The sequence below is a fragment of the Asparagus officinalis genome, chromosome 10 (genome assembly GCF_001876935.1).
Source record: "Asparagus officinalis chromosome 10, Aspof.V1, whole genome shotgun sequence".
Taxonomy (NCBI): Eukaryota; Viridiplantae; Streptophyta; class Magnoliopsida; order Asparagales; family Asparagaceae; genus Asparagus; species Asparagus officinalis.
Window position 1 is genome coordinate 69,411,903 of NC_033803.1, and position 23,359 is coordinate 69,435,261.

At 39.1% G+C, this 23,359-nt stretch overlaps 2 protein-coding genes and 1 long non-coding RNA gene across 3 annotated transcripts; 2 read left to right on the plus strand and 1 right to left on the minus strand.

The window, feature by feature from the left end:
• On the plus strand, positions 7-5,242 carry LOC109826252. The gene is made up of 2 exons (XR_002243255.1): positions 7-235; positions 4,988-5,242. It is a non-coding gene; the product is annotated as an uncharacterized LOC109826252 (long non-coding RNA).
• LOC109826874 (pentatricopeptide repeat-containing protein At2g36240-like) lies at positions 10,907-11,689 on the plus strand. The gene has a single exon (XM_020393890.1). It carries the CDS (start codon positions 10,907-10,909, stop codon positions 11,687-11,689), a length of 783 nt encoding a protein of 260 aa, XP_020249479.1.
• Positions 13,584-22,645, minus strand: LOC109825981 (ferredoxin, root R-B2-like). Its single transcript, XM_020392913.1, has 2 exons — positions 22,501-22,645; positions 13,584-14,309 (listed from the first exon to the last, which is right to left on the minus strand). The coding sequence occupies exon 2, from the start codon at positions 14,298-14,300 to the stop codon at positions 13,842-13,844; it is 459 nt and encodes a 152-aa protein (XP_020248502.1). The 5' UTR covers positions 14,301-14,309; positions 22,501-22,645; the 3' UTR covers positions 13,584-13,841.

The following is a 23,359-nucleotide window of genomic DNA, read 5'->3' on the forward strand; positions in this document are numbered from 1 at the left end:
TTTGGCAGGTTGAGCGAAGGGGTTAACCGCTTTCAGTCGGTGAATTGTAAGGGGATGGTCTGCTTTGTTGGCACCAAGAGGGATGGAGTTAGTTTGATTCTGATGTGTGATTTGGCTGGGAAGAGGTGGTGGTGGCCGAGGGGGCAGGAGGGGAGGACGGCTGGGATGGGAAATTGTTTGGTGCACACGGTGGAACCTTATATTGGTTTGGTGAAAGGGAGCATATAATTTGGAGGTAAGCGGAAAATTTGAATTGTGTTCTCTTGTTTATTTCTTTATGCTTACTTGCTTAGCTAGCTTATTAGGATTGTTAATATCATGAATTAGATTAGCATATGATGTCAAAACGATTGACCTTGTTATTGTTAATCTACCAACATCTAGATACAGGTTTGATGGATTTGTGAAAGATCTGTGAGCTATATGGGTATTCATCCCATAAAGCTTGTAAACAATGTTCCACTGTGCATTTTGGCAAGTTTACCTTTTAGTGTCGGTGGTCATTTCATGTTTTTGGAGGTTATCGGGATTTTAGATACATGAAGGTATCTAGGTTATGATTTTCAATGTAGTAGTTGTGCAAACATTTGGGTTAGCACATTGGTATTAATCGGTTTGCATCTTTATCCTACTGAATATACCCATATGTATGATTCTTAAAGATTTTCTTGCCAATATATGTTTTATGTATTGTAGTTGTGCAAACATTATTTATTGCTTGTTTATGCTGAGCTAGCTTAGTAGAATTGTGAACACCATGAATTAGATAGCATTTAGTGTAAAAGCAAATATTTTGTCTAGTTGAGTTAGTGACATCTAGAGACAAGTTTGATAGATTTTGAAACCTCTATAAAGCATATTAATATTTATCCCATTAATATTTTGGAACTTGTAGATCATGTTGAAGAATGCGGAACCGATTTTGATGGTGCACTGTGCATTTTGGTAAGTTTACCTTATGGTGTTCGTTTAGTATGGGTAGTCAGTTCATGTTTTCTGGAGGTTCTTGGGATATTGAAATGCATGACACTATCTAGGAAATGTGGTGCATAGTAGTTGTGTTAATATGTGGTACAATTGATTGGGGTGGATCTTCATCTAGCTACGATCAGATGGTTGTTTCTTGTAGAATTGTCCAAGAGCAACAAGTTAACAATTACAAACAGAAAAATCTTCTTTCAGTGTGTCTAGTGGATTTTCCTTGATTAAATAAGCTAAGGAAATGCAAAGCATGTCACATTAAAATATCAATGGTGCATGAATTGAAAATCTTTTTCTAGGATTCATGAGACTAGAACTTTGATCATAGATCCATAGAATTGTACTTCTACATAATATTTGCTCGCTTTAGGGTTGAATTCCCTTGTTAAACCTTAGACGGACAAAAGCATTGGGCTAGTTACTCTATTCGCTGAATTGGAAGCAAACTTATAATTCTGACATGGGTCATAATGGTTATAGGAGGGGCCTCATAACACAAGAGAGAGGGATAATCTAAACCGAGCACTAGGGAGCAGAAGACAAACATGTATTAGGTCATAAGAGAGAGCTTGGTTGATGCAACAACTAAAAAGACTAGTTCATTTGATGGCTGTTTACTCATACTTCATTGCCATTTTTTCTCCTGAGGTCTATATTGTATATTTAAGTGACAATAATGTTAAATTTATTTTCCTTTCATTTTTGTAAGTTAGCTCTCGCAGATCAATGAAAGGCATGTTAGCGCTCTTAGCATTTATTGCAACAGACAAAGCCTAACTTTTCTTAAAAAACCTAGTTGAATTCCGGTAAACCAAACAAGAATGATAGTCAAGTAGAGAATCTGTCTGGACTTGTGTAGGTACCTTACCTAGTGGATCCCTTGTTTTTTGTTTGAATCATTTTGGCCCTCCGGTGAAATCATTTGATGCATATGCTCTTGAGGTAATCTGATTTAGAATCAGGCTTGTTCATCTTTCAAGCAATGCTGGCCTATTATATAGCACATATCAAAGTATTGGCATCAATGTTGAAGTGGATCTAGTTATTCAACTAAGAGAACTGGAAATGATGGCAACAAGTCTAGCAGTCACCAATTCAGTGGAGGGATACATAGATAAAGATGAAGTTGGATACTTAGCCATCTCAAAGAAAACTCCATATTGAGTGAAGATTGTAAGGTTGTAGATAACAGTTCAAGAGGTGATTGTAGGACAATGTGGCTAAGTTTTGAATTAGTAATAAGAAATAATTGACATGGGAAACATATCAACATGGTGATTATGGGCACTGGTCTATACAGAGTCTCAATGAATGAACACCAATGGATGACACGAGGAAACACTGAGTGAGTGCAAAATAGAAATGTGTTTTGCAACATAAATGAATTCCCCATGCTAATGACATTTTCTAATAGGCTAATAATATAGAATTGAAAATTTCCCCTTTTCTTGAATACTAGCAAATACTTCCCACATGATGCAGGGGAAAACAAGAAATCAAACTATATTTAAACAAATGGGTATACTGTTGAAAAAACGCAAAAAGATGACAATATTTAACGCTTTATATCAAATGTAATACACAGGTAATTCATTCTCTTCAATTTCATTGTGTTAGTAGATCAAGACACGCCTTTCAATTCAGTTGAGTTTATATTTTCAGCCTGGACATCCGACAATGAAGGTAACACGTGAACAGAGTAGCACAAAATGAAACCTACAACTCCTGAGCATGACATGAGATCTTACCCTTACTATTTCACTCTCTTCACCCTTCCTCCTATCGGGAAAAGATCATTTTCAACTGCTACTTACCTAGAACCAAGAAATGTTTCACGGACATAGGTTTCCTTGAGTGTCTGTTGTGAGAACATACTGAAAAGTTATTATGGTGACAATTATTTCATAGATGTGCAAGCAAATTAAATTGGGTCAGAATTCAGTAAAATAACCTTAGTCTGCTTTCAAAAGCTTCAGATAGGAACATAATTTTGATATTATCATAGCTCTCTTGCTCAAATGTGGAGGTAGAGCTTGAATTACCTCTCAATCTTCTAAGAGCTTTCCATATGGTGGTAGAAACTTATCATTAGTTTCTTAGTCTAAGGAGGACACTTCTCGTTTTCTTTTGAAACCTAACGGTATTTCTTCTTCTCTCATCCTGGTGTGAACATCTTGTTTTCCACTGCCTCTGTTACTTTACCTGCACCTATACCATAGAACACATAGCCATGTCTATTACAGTCTCCTGCTTGTGCTAATGGCTGCTGGTGAATATTAGAAGCTTGTGACCGCATGTTTTCATATAGGCACAATGAAGATGATGTTTCTACTTGGCAAAGCAAGGACTTGCTCTTACGTACAGAATGACCAGGTAGATATAAGGATGAAATTAACACTTACATCGTGAATGAACAAAGTTCCATATAACCAAATGTAACTAACAATTGACATCTCATTAGTAAATGCTTGCATGTGTATGAGATACAAATGATAAGGTACATATATCATCCAGTATACAACATTTGGTTTTACACAAGTCACTACTTTTTTGTTAATCGCATTCAATTCGTAATGTACGAATATAGATCATAGTCAAGAACTAAAAGCCTGACTTGTGTTTTTACTTGTTAGACATTCTCCGAAAAGATTATAAAATATGGAAAATTGATATGAACATTAAAAAGATCAAATATACAATATATGTTCAAGAATCATTTGATCGGTGGAAAGGCAGATTTTTTTTTTTTTTTTGCCTTGGGTGAGTTTTTGGAGAAGCGGAACTGATTGAGGATGATGTCTTGCCCGTGAGAGCGTGGAAGCAAATGAAGACTATGCCGAATACGGCACTGAAATTGAGTGGCAGCAAGGAGGAAGGTTTCTTGGACTAGTGTGGCTCTGCCATCGTAGGCGGTTGATTGAAGAGTTGGTCCTTCAAAACTTTAGGTCATGATTTCTTCTATTTGGTTGATTGATCCAAAATATAACCTTCACTCAGAACTCTCACACCTGAAAGAGATAATAAATGAAAAGGTCAATAGAGAGAATGCTGAGGATATAAATGAGAAATAAATACCGCCCTATACAGCTTTAGTACAATTTGTAAGTGTGGTACAGTGTTGTCTTAGTGTAAGACACCAGATTTCTGCGGACTCTACTGTCCCCTTCATATATAAAGTGACCTATAACTTCACAAAAATATCAGATGCTTACTACATGGTCATCTGCTATGAGATCCACTTGGTATGTGCTCAGTCTAAACAAATTTATAAAATAAGAAATGCATCTCTTATTATCTTCATCATTATACGTAATTGACATTGTAGTCATATTACATCTTTCCAGTTTTAATTTGATAGTTACTACTGATCATTCATAATCATGTGTGCACTTAAATATTAAAATTTATAGTCAGTAGCACGGGCTCTCTGATCAAACTTGAAGAGTGAATGTTGTTGGGAGCCTTGGACAAAATGCATCCTTCTATTTGAATTCTTGTTTTTGTCAAACTCTTGAATTAAAGCCGATTCATGGGTCCTGTCGCTTCTCTTGCCAACTTAGATATTGAAGCCTTCGTGTAGGTTTATAATTTGGAATAATCTTGTTATGTCAAATGTTATGGTTCAATTTCTGAAGTGTCATTGAATAAAAAGGATAATAGGTTAGAGAAAAAAACAGAAATTTAAGCCTTCATTTTGATGGGCTGAGACCCCAGCCGATTAGGAACCAGCCAGGTGGGCTTTTGGTTTTTCAGTCCTTGGAGACTATAGGAAACTTTTATGATAAATGTTCTGATAGGATTTGTAGTCACCCATGGAGATAGGAAATAACCGCAGTTTCCTGGAAAGAAATTTAGCTCATTCTATCCACTTCTGCAGCCTGTTATCCTGTGTTTCAGTTCTGATGATTTTTTTTCTCCTCCTTCCAGGTTTTCATTTTTTTTTTTGCCTTACCATTTGGATCTCTGGGATATAATCTTCATCTAAATGATATTTTTCTCAATGCAGGCTTTAAGGGACTAGTTCAAGGAGAAGAAACACTGCTTGTTCTGGCCTGCTAGTTTTTCCTCGTGATGGTTTCATGTTGATATTCATTGCTTTTGTTGACTACTACTGTTGTAGCCGATACCAATTTACGGATTATTAGCAACTTTAGTGCTCACAATCAAGCACTTGTTCTTTTGATGTTGTGACAGAATTTTGTACATAGAATAGTATGGAGGAAAAATTTCCCCTTATTTCATCTCTGCTTTTTTGTGGCTATGTTCTCATGTTGTGAATATCATCATTTGTACAGTTGCATCTCTTTATGATTGTAAATTCTGGAAATTTTTCCATGTTCTTTTTTCCTCATGGCTTGTTGGTGAGGAGAAGGATTATTGTTTTGCGGTGAGGATCTTGAAATTGAAAATTATATATTGGTTACATATTGGTGGTTAACTTATTTGCGGAAGATTGAAGGGTGAGAAATGTGGTGTTTTTGAATTATCTCCATGTGTAGTTGTTTTCCAAAAAAAAAAAAAAAATCGGAAATGGAAAACTCACATTTCAAGAGATTTCAAGACAGTTCCTGTATTTTTTTTGTTTGTTTCGCAGTGAAATCACTGTCACGTCATCGCCACGTCACATAAGAAACAAACCCAGCCACAATAGTAACAATGTTTCGATTTCCAACTCTTGTGTTTGTTTGAACATAAAAAAAAGGAAATGGAGCCGCAATAGTAACAGTGTTTTTAGCAATTAAATAATTTGTTTTATTCACAATCACTGTTTCAACAGTGCTTTTAGTAATTAAAAATTCATTGAAGTGATATTTTCAAGTGTTTTTAGAGTTTTTTGGTGCGAAAACAGTTTTCACAAAAATTTGACGTGACATCTTACGTGACAACCTCATTTCTTTAAATTACAAAACGAACAAACATGTGATTTAAAAATCGGTTGAAACCAAAATCCTACGTAGCAGGAGGGATTTCTTGAAATCTGACGTGACGGGAGGATTTCTCATTTTTTTTAAGCAAACAAACAGCCCCTAAACTGTAATCCTTATGCTGATGTGTCCCACGAAAGCAAAATCCACCCAAAATGAGCTGTTTTGGACGGAAAGCTGCTATAACGTCAGTAAAGAGCTGTTTGTTTCCTTTTTTTGAGAGGGAAAGGTGGGGAAAGCCTGCCAAAAGCTACACTTTTGGCAGGCTTTCCACCCAAATCGCCTCTAAAAAAGGCGATTTGGGTGTGAGAGGGAAAGGTGGGGAAAGCCTGCCAAAAGCTACACTTTTGGCAGGCTTTTGATAGACTTTCCCCACATTTCCCTCTAAAAAAAAGGGAAACAAACAGCACCTAAAGGTCATTGAATTTTTTTTTTTACCAATTAACTCATTTTTCCATCACCACTCTTCCTTCTCTATTTCTTCTTGTAACCTCCAGTGATCTCCACCTCATCCTGCGTCCATCGAAGGCATCAACAGGCCTCGCCGGCGAGGTTCGGGATCAAAGTTGGGTGGTTTGGGTTTTTTAATTCGACGCGAAGACGAGCATTACGAGCTTGGGTGTATTTTCTGTTAAAGCTGGGAGCTTTGAGTGACTGTATTCAAATTTAATGCAATATGGAATTATTTGAGCATTGTTTACTCTGTCCCTCGTCTTCTCTCTGTCTTTCAGTCACTCAGTGAGATTAGTTACTTCCCTTATTTCGATTTAGAAGGATACAAGTGTCAACACCGCGTATTTTTCCCCGCTACGGTAATCCTGGTTTTAATTGCTACAGTATTTTTAATAGCTACAGTATCCCACCTCTGCTGCAGCAGTGTCCAGCGCTTCATGTTTGCTACAGTAATAATACTACAGTAAATACCAATGTAATATTTTCTGTAGCATGAATGGTGAATCTTGGGTTCTCCCATTTGTATAGGGGAGTAGATAGGTCTAAGTAGGGAATCCGAAGAGATAAAAGAGTCTTAGAGATGATGATGAGGATGGTGATGGTGATGAAAAGAAGATGGACAAGTTCACTGAATTTTTATTATCACTTGGGCAGTTGATGAAGCTTGCTAAGTTGAGACGAAGTTGTATATTCATGTCTTCTGTAATTTTCTTGTGGTATTGATAAAGTTTTACTATAGCTTTTGGGAACTCCACATTTTACGTTGTTATTTTTTATGTGAATTAATTAATAGAAATGATGATAAGATACATGCATTTTCAGCATCGCTAGACTAATGTGTAGATTTATTCATTGTTATTGACTATGGATTGAGATCTCACATCATGTATATAAAATATGTTTGTCAACTGGATATAAGTTGTTGAAATTTTACTTTGGGCTATTTGTATTTGGGTACCCCAAAAATTTGTATCTTTGTTAAGGTTGATACTCTAAAGTTTTTCTCCGAAACTTAGATACCCCAAAGTTTACACGTTATTGCATACCCTTGCATATTGTTTTTGACACTTTGACACCCAAAGTTTGGGGTATCAAAGTAAAAATTTGTGTGAATTTTTGGGCACTAAAGTTAAAAACTGTGTAAACTTTTGGGTATCAATGTTGAAAACTGTGCACACTTTAGGATATCAAAATATTAGAAAAAACTTTGGAGTATCAAAGTTTCAAATAAAAACATTTGGGTACCAAAGTTAAAAAAGATGTAAAGTTTTGGGTATTAAAGTGCAAATAACCCAAATAAATTTTGATGGGTGTGAACTTACCTATAGGTAAAATGATCATTGGAGTTGGGTCCATATAACAATCACTTTCCTACAATCTCTTATGTAAACCAAACAATGGAATTTTTTCATTTGAGGATTCTCAACATAATCCAAAACAAACAATGTAAAAACTAAAATGTAAAGCGATGAAGTGAACAAATTTTTTTTGTAAATCATTCATACGTAGAGAGCTTGGAGATAGAATCCTACAATTATTAGGATTATAAATATCTTATCTCTAGGATAAGATATAATCCAACCACTTATTTGGGTGTTTATCTCATATATAACCAACATATCCCCCCTCAAACAAATGAGTAGGTGTCATTCTCGTTGCTACTTGAGCCGACTCTTCGAGTAGTTGACTCCCCGAGTCAAAGTCTCCTTGAGAATCTCTGGTTGAAGCAATTCAACATATGCCAAGTTCTCTGGTCGAAGCAAAACAACAAATACACTGTGTGTGGGTCTAAACGAACACAATTATAGCACATAAAAAATCAAAATTTGAAATTGCTTACAAATTACTCAAATCTTTGAAGAAATCCACACCAATTTGTCATACCAACTAAGCTTTAGGAGACAACGTAGGATGTGAGGAAGAAGAGCGAGAAGAAGAGGAGGAAGAAGTAGCATCACAGTGGGTTAGGAGAGAGGAAGGAGGGAGGAGATGATGGAGAGTGTTGGATGGAGAATAAAAGAGGGTAAAATGGATAACTTGGATAAAATACAAATTTTGAAATTGCTTACAAATTACTCAAATCTTTGAGGGTACTCCAAATTAATTCCTCAATGATCAAAATATCTCTATGTTTGTGGGTCTTTTCGGTTTTTGCCATATTAGTCACTTAAATCATTCATATTTTGAATTTGTCCTTCAAACCACTATGATTACTATTAAGTCCACCAGTTCTCATGTAAGTTTTGAAATTACTCCCTCAGATCATTGAAAATGCCACTGGCTCCTCCAAATTCTTATATGTTGTCTCAAATGAATCCCATTGAATTCTACTTCTACTCTTAACTGGAGGCTACTCTTAACTGGAGGGACTAATTGCAAAATAACTTAAGGTTTGTAGGACCTGTTGGCAATTTCAATAATTTGAGAGACCAATTTTATAATAACTTTGACAGGCCTAATAGCAAATTTTAATGGTGTGCGGGACAGATTCAAAACATCACTAAATCCTAGAGGTACAATTTTTCACATCCTCGTTCTTCTCTTAATTTTTTTTATTACGTGAGTCATGACTGACAAATATGATTGTTTAAACTTTAATTTCTCCCTTGTTTGTCTTTTTTGCTATATTAATAGGTATTATATGTATTGATTTAGTGTGTAAACTGTACATGTAAATAGTTTATTTATTAATTTGAAATATATGAACAAAAGAAACTTGATTCATTTTTTGAAATATATCAAATGGAGAAAGAGGCATTGACGAGGAAACTAATGAACCTTAAAAATAGAAGAAACTTAATTTTGTAGATAATTGAATATTCCGAATCAAAAAAATAAAATAAAATATTAATAAAGGAAAATTTGCTTCTAGGCTCCAAATTCGAACTTTCAATGTGTCCATCCCCTCCTATTTTTTTAATGTGCTTCAGCCCTTTTTTTTGAAAAAATTGTGTCCAGACCCCTCCATCATGATTCTAGCTCATGATGAGATATGACAGCTCATGATTAGACTTACCAGTTCTTAACATCCCGATTTTACGCTCTTCTCTTTCTCATGCCAGCAAATGTTAACTGTTATAGTTAACATGTTAACTGTTATAGATAACATGTTAACTGTTATAAATAACATGTTAACTATTACAGTTCACACATTGAGCTCAAACGAAAACCATTGGCACATCCTTCTCCCCCTCCCATTGGCACGTGGGCCGCGTCCAACATCTCCGCCAAACCCTCATCGCCTGGAAATGCTTAGAGAACGAAGCAGGGGAGGGAGGTGGGGGCTGGGAGGGAGGTGGGGGAGGCGGAGTCGGTTCGGTTCGGTTTTTACCAAAATTTGAACAACCGAACCGAACCGTCTATAATTCAAAACCGAACCGAACTGTTGTAAGTCGGTTCGGTGCGGTTCGGTTCGGTTTGTTCGGTTCTAACTTCATCAAACTTTTTATCAAACAACGAACTGTGTTAAAGAAAACAAGATATCAACAAAGTAGGAGATTATGAAGCATTAAACACTGATATAATGATATTGTTTTCAACACATAATGAATCAGAAAATGAGTTTAGGGTTTGAGTCTTTGACTCTTTGGGGACGGGTTGGGTAGGTTTGAGATCAGAATGGGTAGTATTGCACTATATTCGGTCGGTTCGTGTTGAAAAGTTTTCAAACCGACCCGAACCGCCCTACTCATAAAACCGATTTTTTCGGGTCGGTTCGGATCGGTTCGGTCGGTTTTTTCGGTTTGGACCGAACCATGCTCAGCCTTATGGGGGAGGGAGGTGGGGGAGAAGGGTAAAATGAGGATTGTGTATGGAGTTTGCATGAGAATTTGGGAAGAGGGGTTTGGACACAAAATTTTCAAAAAAATGATGCTGTACCACATGTGTGAAAGTTGAGGGGCCGGGGCACATTCAAAGTTGTGATTTGGGGCCTTGAAGCAATTTTTCCAATAATAAAACCAAACAGAACAAGCATTTCTAATCCACGCCCCCATGACCGCTGATGGTTCTAAGAAAAGTCCCCAAAATCCCCCTCCTCCTCAACCCCATCCCAAACCCTAACCCGATCCCAAACCCTAACCCTAACCCCTCAATCTCCTCCCTCCTCCGCCTCCTCCGCTCTCCCCTCCTTCCTTCCCCTCCACCACTCCCTGTCCTCCGAGCCCCTCCTGCCCGGCGAAAGTCCCTCGCCGCCTCCCTCGACTCACTCCCCCTCCCTCCCCGCCTCGCCGACCACCCCTGCCCCTGCTCGCCTCCTGCCCCTTCTCGCTGCCCCCGCCTCCTCCCCTCCTCGCGCCTCTCCTGCTCGCTCCCCTCCTCCGCTCCTCCCGCCTCCCGACGCTCGCCAGGCCTTCAGCTCCTCAAACCCTCCCTCAGCACCTCTCGGCCCGACCCTCCCTCATACAACCTCCTCATCTCCGCTGTCGCCAAGCAGCAACCGAGCGACCAGCAGCCCTAGCGTGGTACGCGCCGCCGATGATCAAGGATCGGGTCGAAGCCCGACGATGTACACCGTTTACATCCTCCATCGGTAGCTCGCATCCGGGATGCGGCGGCTCGAGTCGGGGTTGGAGTGGTTCAAGGAAATGAAGAGGAGGGGGTTGAAGCCCAACGTGGTGAGCTTTAATTCCTTGATCTCGGGGCTTTTTAGGGAGGGGGAAACTGATAAGGGGGTCGCGGTCGCTCGTGAAATGCTCGACATTGGTTGCACGTTCTCGGCGGCGACTTGCGAGATTTTGATCAATGGGCTCTGTGGAGAAGGGAGGGCTTTAGAGATGTGCGAGATTTTGATGGGTTTCTTAGCGGAGGGAGCGGTGCCCGACGGGTTCGATTGCTTTGTGCTGGTAGAATCTTTATGCAACGACGGGAATGAGGACAGAGCTATCAAGCTTGTCGATTCGTTGTGGGAGAATGGGAAATCGGTAAATGTCGTGACTTGTAGCTCATTAATGGAGAGCTTGAGGAAATGTGGGAAGATAGATGAAGCTATCGGGTTTATGGAGAGAGTGATGGAGAAGGGGATGGTTTTGGATAGGATTAGTTGCAATTGTTTGTTTGAAGATCTCTGCGACTCTGGGAGGGCAATGGAGGCGAATAGGTTGAGGGTTTTGTGGGGGAAGAAAGGTTTTGATGTGGATGGGACGACGTTCGGGATATTGGTTCGTGGGTTTTCAAGGGAGGGGAGGGTAAGGGAAGGGGAGAAGGTTGTGGATGAGATGTTGGATGGAGGTTTCATACCGAACATTGCGACTTATAATAAGTTGAGGGACGGATTGAAACGTCAAAGCAATCGTGTTCTCAGATCTAAAGGTGTGTCTGTCCAGGAGTAATTGGATTTCTGTGCGATTCTAGCAAATATCTGAATTCCAATACGGAGTGTTTGATTGGATGTATCTTATAACAGTGTCCCAGAAAATCTGAGAGGACAATTGAGGCGAATAGATTGGTTGTTTTGGTGGAAAGAAAGTGTTCAAACCTGATGCGGTAAAATTCGGAGTATTGGTTCGTGGGTTTTCGAGGGAGGAGAAGGTTGCGGATGAGATGTCGGGTGGGGCTTTATACCGAACATTGCGACCTGTAATAAGTTGAGGGACATGTTGAAATGTCAGAGTAGGCGTGTTTTCGGATCCAAGGGTGTGCTCGGTCAGGAGTAGTTGGTTCTTTGCTATATATTCAAATTTCAAGGTAACTGTTTCGCTGGATGTCGCAATTTTCCATTGTTGTTTAAAAAAATAAAATACCTTGAAGACGAGAGAGTCTTGAAGAATTATGGGAGGATGATGAAGGTGTGAGTAAATTGGTGTTTTCTTTTTTCGCTAGAAAGAAAGGAGAGTGAGAGAAGGGGAGAAGGTTGCGAATGAGACGCTGATCAACGATTTTATACCAGATATTGTGACTTATAACAAATCGAAAGATGGGTTGTAATGTCAGACGGAGCGGATTATCATCGCATCTGAAGGTGCATTTGGTCATCAGGGGTAATCGGATACCGATAATTCCAAGAAAAAAACTGTTTTGTTGGGATGTTTATCGCAGCCGTCAGCTGCGGAGGGAGGTTTGGAAGGATGGAGGAGGTGAATGGCATTAATTGAGTTTCTGGATGCTTGGGTTCGCGGATTCTAGAGGGGAGAGTGAGAGCGCAGGCGAAGTTGAGTGTAAGAGAGTGGATCGCAACGTCGAAGCAAATACTACCCTGGTGACGACTGCAAGAGAGCGGCGCTGTATTCCTACTATAAATGGATGCCCGATAATTCTTCTTCTCCTTTTTTTTCTTCTTCCAACATTCATAACAATCTTAACACTCTAATTGTTATGAGGTAGCTTCACTGAATCCAAATGTTATTATCCATTAATGGTTTTCTCCAATATCTCACTAAACTAGTTATTGTATAAAAGAAACTCCCAAACTGGGGGAAATTTATTTTAATGATCCATCTAGTATTACTTCTACGCTCCATTATTATTTGAAGAAGTATGCAGGTTGTATTTAGACACTTACCCTACGAAATGAGCACTTCTTGCTAAAACTCAAAATATCTCTGAGATCAAACAAGGGACAAGAACTCAGATATTATGACCGCAAACATTGGCAAGCCAAGACGTGTGATGTGTGATCCCACTTGGTTTCTTGAAATTCTATCCTAAATTAAGGATAAATAGAAAATAAACATCACTATGGGATAGTTTGGGTTAACTATATCACCCGTCATCGTATTTATCTCTAATCGCATGTTTTATATATATGTTTTAATTGCTTAGATGACTGGTCATGCAATTGAAGACAAACTGGATCATCAATTACCTCTTAACGTTTTTCGCCAATTAACATAACATAGTTTCACTGACGTGACATAAAAAGTTGTTACAATCATTCAACATCATGGATTTAGAGTATAGCTCTTGTGAAGTTAAAGTAGAAAGGAGCCTTTAGTACACAAATTTTTTCTATCCATTGATATTGAATTGAGATTTGTACTAGCATGTGATACACATCGAGACAAAACTCTCAAAGTCAGCATTGATGTATATCTCAAATCTCAATGCATAATAAAGGAATAAAAACACTGATGGACTTCCTAAATGCAATACCTATTCAAATTAATAAAAACTAAATTACTAACATATCGACATCTTGTTCTTGAAAACATAAGCTCGTGGCACATTGAGTAAGCAGCACTGCTCAAAACATATATGAAAATATACAACTCAAATTGAAAAAAAAAATATCACAACAAAAGCTTGACCGTATTTTTTTAAATTTTTAAATGGAAATACAGCACCATACTTGTTCATTTCCACCGATGATCCAACACATTCAGATGGGCTCGGGGAAATCCAAGTACAATTCCTGGTACGTTCGCAAATTATTCAAAAGACAACAACCAACCTTTCAGTTACAACCTCCACAAAACATTCATTGCGAAAAAAAAAAAACAAGCTCACTGAAATAAGTTCCACAGGTCCACAGACAGATGCAGCGGACTAGTAGAGCTCGCTTTCCTTGTGAGTATGAATCACGCAATCCGAAGTAGGATACGAGACACAAGTAAGCACGTACCCCTTCTCCATCTGCTCGTCGTCGAGAAACGACCCATCAGACTGATCGACCGAACCAGAGACCTTGAAGCCAGCGCAGGTCGAGCACGCACCGGCTCTGCAGGAATATGGGAGCTCCACCCCTGCGGTCTCGGCCGAGTCGAGGATATAAGCATCGTCGGGGGCCTCAAACTCATGCTCGTCGCCTTCTGGCCCGATGAGCTTCACCGTGTAAGTGGCCATGGCGGCTGTCTTGAAGGAGTTCGAGGTCTTGAGGCCGAATGCTTTGGATGTGCTCTTCAAGAAGCTGAGGGACGACGGGGACTTGAGCAGGGCGGGGGAAGGGGCGTGGGTTTTGACGCTGCATTTGATTGCGCTGGGTGTTGAGAGGGTAGCGGTTGACATAGTTGATGCCTGATGAGGGAAAAAAAGCAATATATGTTATCATCTGTGAAATCTCAGAACTATTTGCATAGGAAAATATAAGAATACACGTCAGGTATATGTCAATTTCATGATTCGGTCATTTTAGACCACAGAAGAAAAATTTTGCAAAAAACTGGAGAAGCAAATCAAGTTGTGAAGAGAAACTTGCGGAAGGTGCAAATGGTCTCCAGTTGTTTTGGTCGCATGCAAAAGGGCAGGCTTGCTCTTTGGAGATTTAGCAGGAACCCTGACCTTCACTCAGACTCCAATAAAATGAGGAACAAAATGATCCACGCTAATAATTCTTTTCCGTTTGTCTTCTATGAGAAAAGAGAAAACTGTGCTGCTAAAACTAGTGTGCATCAACAGAATCCAAAGGAAACTTCAGCAAACATAGCCAAGCCCATTAAAACTTTCAAGGGTTTTATGGCGGATTCAAAATTCTTGGACACGCTTCAGGTTGTCAACTGATAAAAATTTTGAAAGGGGGAGAAAGAGGGAGAAAACGCATAATAGTAGAGGCCGAGGCTGATGTTATCTTGACTCAGTGAAATATGACCAAATCAACGATTCTCATTAGAGAAAATCGTGGAAAATTTGAACGTGGGTTTGTTAAGAGAATATATCTCAAGGGTGGATATGAGGCTGGTGGAGACAGTGGGTTTAGCCCCTATATAAAAGGAGGATCAATCTCCTTCAGAAAATACAACAAAAGAAATCAAAACTCCTTGCCCGTAACCGAAGTCCCCCCTCAAAATCCATCTTTCTTCTCTGTGTTTGATTACAATACCTCTAAAACAAACAATAGCTTTTTTGCGCCCCCAAGAAATTGAGCCTGATGCGTACTAGAAAGGAAGGAGAGCGTGATCCAATTAAAATCAGTTCATCGTGGATGAATCAAGAACCACGAGACCTTAAATCAATGCAAATGAGATGGGGGTGGAACCACCACTAGCGGGCTCAAAATCCAAAAATTAGCTAATGAACTATAGGGATTTTTAGATCTCGAAAAAAACCCTGAAAACCCACCAAACGCAGCAAATAAAATCACACATGATTTAACGTGAAAAACCATCGACTGGGAAAAACCACGAGATCAAAATCAATCCACTATCACCTCCAAATTACAATCTTTTGCACGGACAAAGACTACCAAACTCCCTCTCTATTTCTCTCTACACTTCTTCTTCTTCGTTTTTCCTCTAACAATAGAAGGACATATATAGGGGAAACCAAAACTCTGTCTCAAGCCTAACTTCCTAATTAGAATAAGATTCAAACTCCTAATTATGACGGAACCCAAACTCCTAATCATGATAGATCTCTAACCCTATCTAATTCTCATGAAGTTCTACAAAGAATTAAAAACACTATACTAACTCGGAGTTTGAGTTGATACCCAACATGAACTTCTCTGGCTTGTGTTAGATCTACATCATAAAACTTGAGATCTAAATGTTAGATCTACATCATAAAACTTGAGATCTAAAACCATATAGCCATGATTAATTCAAAGAGATTAACAAAATCAAAAGAGAGCGGAAGCTTATACCTGAATCCATTGCTTGATCTTGATTTTGGGTGTTGGATCTTCTAACCTTAGGGTTCTCTCTAAAACCGAATTTCTCTAGCTAGATGGGGGTGTAGAGAATTAGAGAATGTAACCCTAGGTTAGGGACCATAACCCCTTATTTATAGATGTTGTACTTTTGTAATTTAGCCCCTCAATAAATTACAATTACAACCTGGTATCTGCACATATGACCCCATGACTTATTTAAATACCAAATTAACCCAACTTAATTGATCACTTTAATGGGTTATCCTGAAAGATAGCAATACACATTGATTAATCATATGTGCCCACAAATAGATTTATTAGATTAAATCCAACAATCTCCCACTTGGGCACCATATGATTCCTTAAACTGTGTATAACCTTATGAGCTCAAAAATATCACTGAAAAGGGTATTTTCGAACAATCTCGTCCATTGACTATATCAATATAGGATCAAAGCGGCCTTCGTCACATTTATCGTGACTCGACCCATCAATGGTCACATATACCAATACAATCAAATGACATAGATCAATCATGGATGTGCAGCATGAAAATTACATGCAATGTGATCAGTACATGTCTATTTTCAACTGGTCCTCCTTAGTGAGGTCAAAACCAAACATAATGTAACAGAGTGTCTTAACTGAAAACTTTATTCTGATCAGACAATACAAACAAACATAAAGCACCACAAATACAAACTCCCACTAAAACATAATATCCTCAAATAATACCACACCCATATGAGCAGTATGCTCATGAAAGACCTTAGGTGGCAATCCCTTAGTAAGAGGATCAGCTAACATGGAGTTTGTCCCAATGTGCTCTATGGATATCTGTCCACTCTGTACCCTTTCTTTCACAACCAGGAACTTAATGTCAATATGTTTTGACTTAGTTGAGCTCCTGTTGTTATTGGAATACATTACTGCAGATTTATTGTCACAATATAACCTTAGTGGTCTTTCAACATTTTCCAAAATGCGCAGTCCCGTGACAAAATTTCGCAGCCATATTCCCTGATTGGATGCCTCATAGCAAGCTACAAATTCTGCTGCCATAGTGGAGGAAGCTACTAGTGTTTGTTTGACACTTTTCCATGATATAGCTCCTCCTGCTAACATATAAATGTAGCCTGATGTAGACTTCCTGCTATCTTGGCATCCAGCAAAATCAGAGTCCGAATACCCAATGACCTCTAATTTCTCTGATTTTCTGTATGTGAGCATGTAATCTTTTGTTTTCTGAAGATACCTCATAACCCTTTTGACTGCTATCCAATGATCCATACCAGGGTTGCTTAAGTATCTGCCTAACATCCCAACAATGTACGCAATATCCGGACGCGTACATACCTGAGCATACATTAGACTTCCTACAGCCGAAGCATAAGGAATCTTCTGCATTTCCTGAATTTCAAGGTTACCTTTAGGGCACTGATTGAGACTAAACTTGTCTCCTTTAGCAACAGGGGTGTCACCTGGTCTGCAATCTTGCATGCCAAACCTTTTAAGTACCTTATCGATATAGCTCTTTTGTGATAATCCAAGAATACCCCGAGAGCGATCTCGATGTATCTGGATCCCTAATATAAAAGAGGCGTCCCCAAGATCTTTCATCTCAAAATTCTTTGATAGAAATCTCTTGGTTTCGTGCAACATGCCTATATCATTAGTGGCAAGCAAGATGTCATCCACATACAGAACCAGAAAAATATACTTACTCCCACTGAACTTGTGATATACACAGTCATCAACAATGTTCATCTCAAAACCGAACGAGATAACTATTTGTTGAAACTTATGATACCATTGACGAGGAGCTTGCTTGAGTCCATAGATGGATTTCCTTAATTTGCAAACCATATTCTTTGGGTCTCCTGACACAAAGTTTTCTGGTTGCACCATATAAATCATCTCATCAATGTCTCCATTGAGAAATGCAGTCTTAACATCCATCTGATGTAACTCAAGATCATAATGAGCAACAAGTGCCATGATTATTCTGAAAGAGTCTTTCGATGAAACCGGAGAGAAAGTCTCTGTATAATCAATGCCTTCCTTTTGAGTATAGCCTTTAGCCACAAGACGCGCCTTATACCTCTCCACATTACCGTTTGCATCCCGCTTGGTTTTAAAAATCCATTTACAACCAATTGGTTTTGCACCTTCTGGCAATGGGACAAGTTCCCAAACCTTATTGTCTTGCATAGACTTATACTCTTCATTCATGGCATCAATCCACTGTTGAGAGTTAGAACTTTTCATGGCCTGAGAGAAGTTGATTGGATCATCTTCTAACATTCCACTACTTTCCTCATGTTCTTGGAGAAATACAATATAATCATCCGGAATAGCATTTCTCCTTTCTCTCGTGGATCTCCTTAATGGCACTGGTTCTTGAGGTTGTTGAGTTTGTTCTTCTGGAACAGGGAGTTGTTCAACATTATCATCTTGAGGTTCCGGATTTACTTCTTGAGCAACAACAGGTATAGGAACCTGAATATTGTCAAAAGTAACTGTATGGATTGGATCTGAAGCCAATTCCTCCTCAAAACTAATGTCTCTAACCTTATTTCTCCCCCCAAACTCAACATCCTCAAAGAATGTTGCTGTTCCCGTCTCAAAAATATTCCTTATAGTGGGATCATAAAACTTATAGCCCCTAGAGCGATCAGGGTACCCAATAAAGTAGCTGCTAACTGTTTTGGAGTCCAATTTCTTTTCATTTGGCCTATAAGGCCTTGCCTCAGCTGGACATCCCCAAATATGTAAATGCTTTAAACTGGGCTTTCGACCAGTCCAAAGCTCATAAGGTGTTTTAGCAACTGCTTTACTTGGTACTCTATTCAGAATGTAAGCTGCTGTCTTAAGTGCTTCTCCCCAGAGTGACTCTGGTAAAGAAGAATGAGCAATCATACTTCTTACCATATCCTTAAGAGTCCTGTTTCGTCTTTCAGCTACACCATTCATGCTAGGTGAACCCGGCATAGTGTACTGTGGGACGATACCGCATTCCTCTAGGTATCTAGCAAATGGTCCTGGACGTTGTTCACCTGAACCATCATATCTACCGTAGTACTCACCACCACGATCAGATCTGACGGTTTTAATTCTTCTGTTGAGTTGATTCTCAACTTCAGCTTTATAGGCTTTGAACATGTCCAGAGACTCAGATTTTTCATGAATAAGATATAGGTGCCCATAACGTGAGTAATCGTCTATGAATGATATAAAATATTGTTGACCATTCCAGGATTCCGTAGGGAATGGCCCACAAATATCCGTATGTATCAATTCTAAGACATCCGAAGATCTGTTGGCACCTAATCTCTTCACTTTGGTCTGTTTTCCCTTGATACATTCAACACATACGTCGAAGTCCGAAAAATCAAGGGAATCCAAAATGCCATCAGACACAAGACGCTCAACTCTACCTTTTGAGATATGACCTAAGCGCTTATGCCATAATGTCGCCGAATTTTCCTTATTTAATTTACGCTTAGTACCACGTGATTCCACATGCAAGGATTCATTGTAAGAAGCAATTGTATCAAGCAAATATAGGTTGTCATAAATACTCAAGTAACCGGTTCCCACAACATTTGAATTAAAAGATAAACTGAATTGACTGTTTCCAAATGAACAAGAATAACCTGATTTGTCCAATACAGAAACAGAAACCAAATTCCGTCTAAAAGACGGTACTACAAAAGTATCTTTTAAATCCAAATAATAACCAGTTCCTAACAACAACCTAAAGTGCCCAATTGCTTCCACATCTACCGATTGTCCGTCGCCCACAAAGATGTGTCTTTCAACATCACTTGGCTTTCGGTAGCTCAGGCAACCCTGCATAGAAACACTTATGTGAGTAGTAGCACCAGAGTCTAACCACCAAGTGTTTCTAGGTACTGAAGCTAAATTAACCTCAGAACAGACCAAAGCAAGGAACGTACCCTTATTATCACGCCAGGCGTGATATTTTGTACAGTCCTTCTTTACATGTCCAGGCTTCTTACAGAAGAAACAACCCTGATTATCCTTATGTTGTTTCTTCTCAACTGGACCCTTAGCAGCTTCCTTATCATTCTTCCTTTTCTTGCCCTTATCCTTAGAGGCATAGGCCAAATGAGCACTTTCTGTCTTATCTTGCTTCAACCTGTCTTCTTCTTGCACACAGTATGAAATGAGCTCATTTAGAGTCCATTTCTCCTTTTGACAGTTATAACTGACCTTAAATTGGTTAAACTGTGCAGGAAGAGACAACAAAACCAGATGCACTAATAACTCGTCACAAAGATCGAGTTTAAGTGCCTTAAGCTTTGAAGCAATATGAGACATTTCCATAATGTACTCCCTGATATTTCCTTTGCCCTTATACTTCATTGAAATCAAGCGAGCTAAAAGCGTGCTTGTTTCTACCTTATCGTTTTTCGCAAAACGCTTCTCAATTTCGGCAAGGAAATCTTTAGCCTTAGTAATCCCTTCGGATTCTATGCCCCTGAAGGCTTCCGGAACGCCGCGCTTAATGATCATAAGACTCATGCGATTTGAACGCTCCCACTTCTCATGCTCCTTCTTTGCATCAGGAGTGCTATCCGCATTGAGAGGTTGGGGTTGTTCAGTTCTTAATGCATAGTCAAGATCCATGCAGCCAAGAACAATTAATATGTTCTCTTTCCAAACCTTGAAGTTTGTCCCATTTAGCATGGGAATTGAGTTGATGTTTTAAATCAACTGAATTTTCAAAAACTTAATTGGGGTCTCACAGCTTAATTAGGGCCCATAACTTAATTGAATAAATTAAGTATACCAAAGTGGACCCATGAAAAGCCGAGGCTTAACCATAATGAACACGAAGTTCCCTTAACTTCGAACGCGAGGTTCGACTGTATTGAGTACGAAACTCACTTAAGCACGAACGCGAGGTTCGTCTGAAAATGAACGAACGCGAGGTTCGTTTGATAAAAGAACGCGAGGTTCAACTTAGGAACGAACGCGAGGTTCGTTAAAAAAAATGAACGCGAGGTTCAACTGAAGTACGAACGCGAGGTTCGTTTTAAAAAAAATGAACGCGAGGTTCGTCTGAAGTACGAACGCGAGGTTCGTCTGAAGTACGAACGCGAGGTTCGTCTGAAGTACGAACGCGAGGTTCGTCTGAAGTTCGAAACGCGAGGTTCGTCTGAAGTATGAACACGAGGTTCTTCTGAAGTACGAACGCGAGGTTCGTCTGAAGTACGAACGCGAGGTTCGTTAAAAAATTGAGCTTGACGCTCACCTGAGTTGAACGCGAGGTTCACCTTAGAACGAACGCGAGGTTCGTTAAAATTGAGCTTGACGCTCACCTGAGTTGAACGCGAGGTTCACCTTAGAACGAACGCGAGGTTCGTTGAGCGCGAAGCTCGGTTAAAATTGAACAAACGCGAGGTTCGTTTGAGGTAACCACCTCCTTAATTTTCGCCATGAACCCTTAGGGTTTCAAATTGAAACCGCCGCCGACAAACCCAAAAAACCTTTGATTTTTATTTTCAAAACAGATCCAAAATTGGAAAAAATTGAAGGAAAAATCAAAGAAAAATCCAAAAAATTCCCAAAAGTTACTGTTCATCCCAAAAAAATACTTTACTGTTCATCCAAAAAAAAATTCGTTACTGTTCATCCGAGAACATTACTGTTCATCCGAACCCAAAAATTGAATCTTTAACCAGAGATTTAAGATCAAAAACCCAATAAAACTTAAATCCCTAAGAATTAATCAATGTGGCTCTGATAGCACTTGTTAGATCTACATCATAAAACTTGAGATCTAAATGTTAGATCTACATCATAAAACTTGAGATCTAAAACCATATAGCCATGATTAATTCAAAGAGATTAACAAAATCAAAAGAGAGCGGAAGCTTATACCTGAATCCATTGCTTGATCTTGATTTTGGGTGTTGGATCTTCTAACCTTAGGATTCTCTCTAAAACCGAATTTCTCTAGCTAGATGGGGGTGTAGAGAATTAGAGAATGTAACCCTAGGTTAGGGACCATAACCCCTTATTTATAGATGTTGTACTTTTGTAATTTAGCCCCTTAATAAATTACAATTACAACCTGGTATCTGCACATATAACCCCATGACTTATTTAAATACCAAATTAACCCAACTTAATTGATCACTTTAATGGGTTATCCTGAAAGATAGCAATACACATTGATTAATCATATGTGCCCACAAATAGATTTATTAGATTAAATCCAACAGCTTGGACAGCAGAAAGAAAAAAAGTCAACGCAATCCAGACCACCATAAAGACGCTAGCAATTCACGTTCTGTGTTCTAAAAAGGCCTTAGAAACTATACATAATCCCCGATTCATAACACTGCGATATAATTAGGAAAATTTCAAGCAACAGCGCGCATAAAAAGCTGGGAAATGAACCATTTTCAGTAAATTAAAAAAAAAAGATGGTTAGGCAAAGAACGCTTCTTTTTTGATTAGGAAAGATCATTAATTTCCTGATTGGGAAATTAAATTACAGCGATATATAAACTCTCGATCAATCTAAAATTAGGTAGAAAATATATCGAAAGATTTTTTGGCGAGAAAAAAAAAATTTTAAGTCACCTGAGGATCAGAGCGGAGAATCCGGAGAGAGAGAGAGAGAGGGATGAGGAACGAGGAAGCGTGCCCTAATTAGTGAATTTATAACTGGAACAAATTTGGCCCGGACGTTGTGATTAAATTACGAGGCTGCCCTTCTCGCGTCCAGGTTCTTTGGGTGGAGGCGGTAGGGGTAGTTCGGGAAGATCGGTCTTTTTTTCGGGGTCGGGATTCGGCGTGCGTCCTTTCGGCGAGGTACGGGGGCAACGAGGGCAGGGGAAAATATATTTGTATCGAGCAACGTTATACAAAAGCCCCAGAAGTTTGGGTAGTTTCGCACGAGACCCCCTGAGCTTCTCGTATCACAAGACCCCCTCTAACTTTGGGGGTTCTCGCCAAACCCCCTGAATGAAGTTATCACAGCTGACTTTTCACCTTTTACCTGCGGTTTGGCAGATAACTTGATATTTACAGGCAACGTACCCCCTCCAGCGATGATCGAGAGTTCTCCTCCCGGTGAAATTTTAAACGTCGGTCGTGGGGTCGAGAGAGATGTCCCAGAGTGAAGGGGGGGGTTTTGTGAAATTGACCCAAAAAGATTCTTAACGGGGACCCGTCTTTGGTAAGTAAAACTTGAGAAAAAAATTTATAGAAGAAATTTTCTAAATACTCTCATTCATATTTTTTTTTTGACCATTTTGAATTTTATTTACAAAAATAGACTCATTTTATCTTAATTCGGTTCCTAAATAGTCAGGGTTGCCAACCCCGACTATTTAGAAGGTTGTAAACCCCCAATTATAACCCTAAACCCTAACATTCTATGCACTAAATAGTCGGCATTGACAACCCCGACTATTTAGGAACCGGATTAAGACAAAAT

Coding starts and splice junctions, on each gene's coding strand:
- LOC109826874 (XM_020393890.1), top strand. CDS start 10,907: ATGCGGCGGCTCGAGTCGGGGTTGGAGTGGTTCAAGGAAATGAAGAGG.
- LOC109825981 (XM_020392913.1), bottom strand. CDS start 14,300: ATGTCAACCGCTACCCTCTCAACACCCAGCGCAATCAAATGCAGCGTC.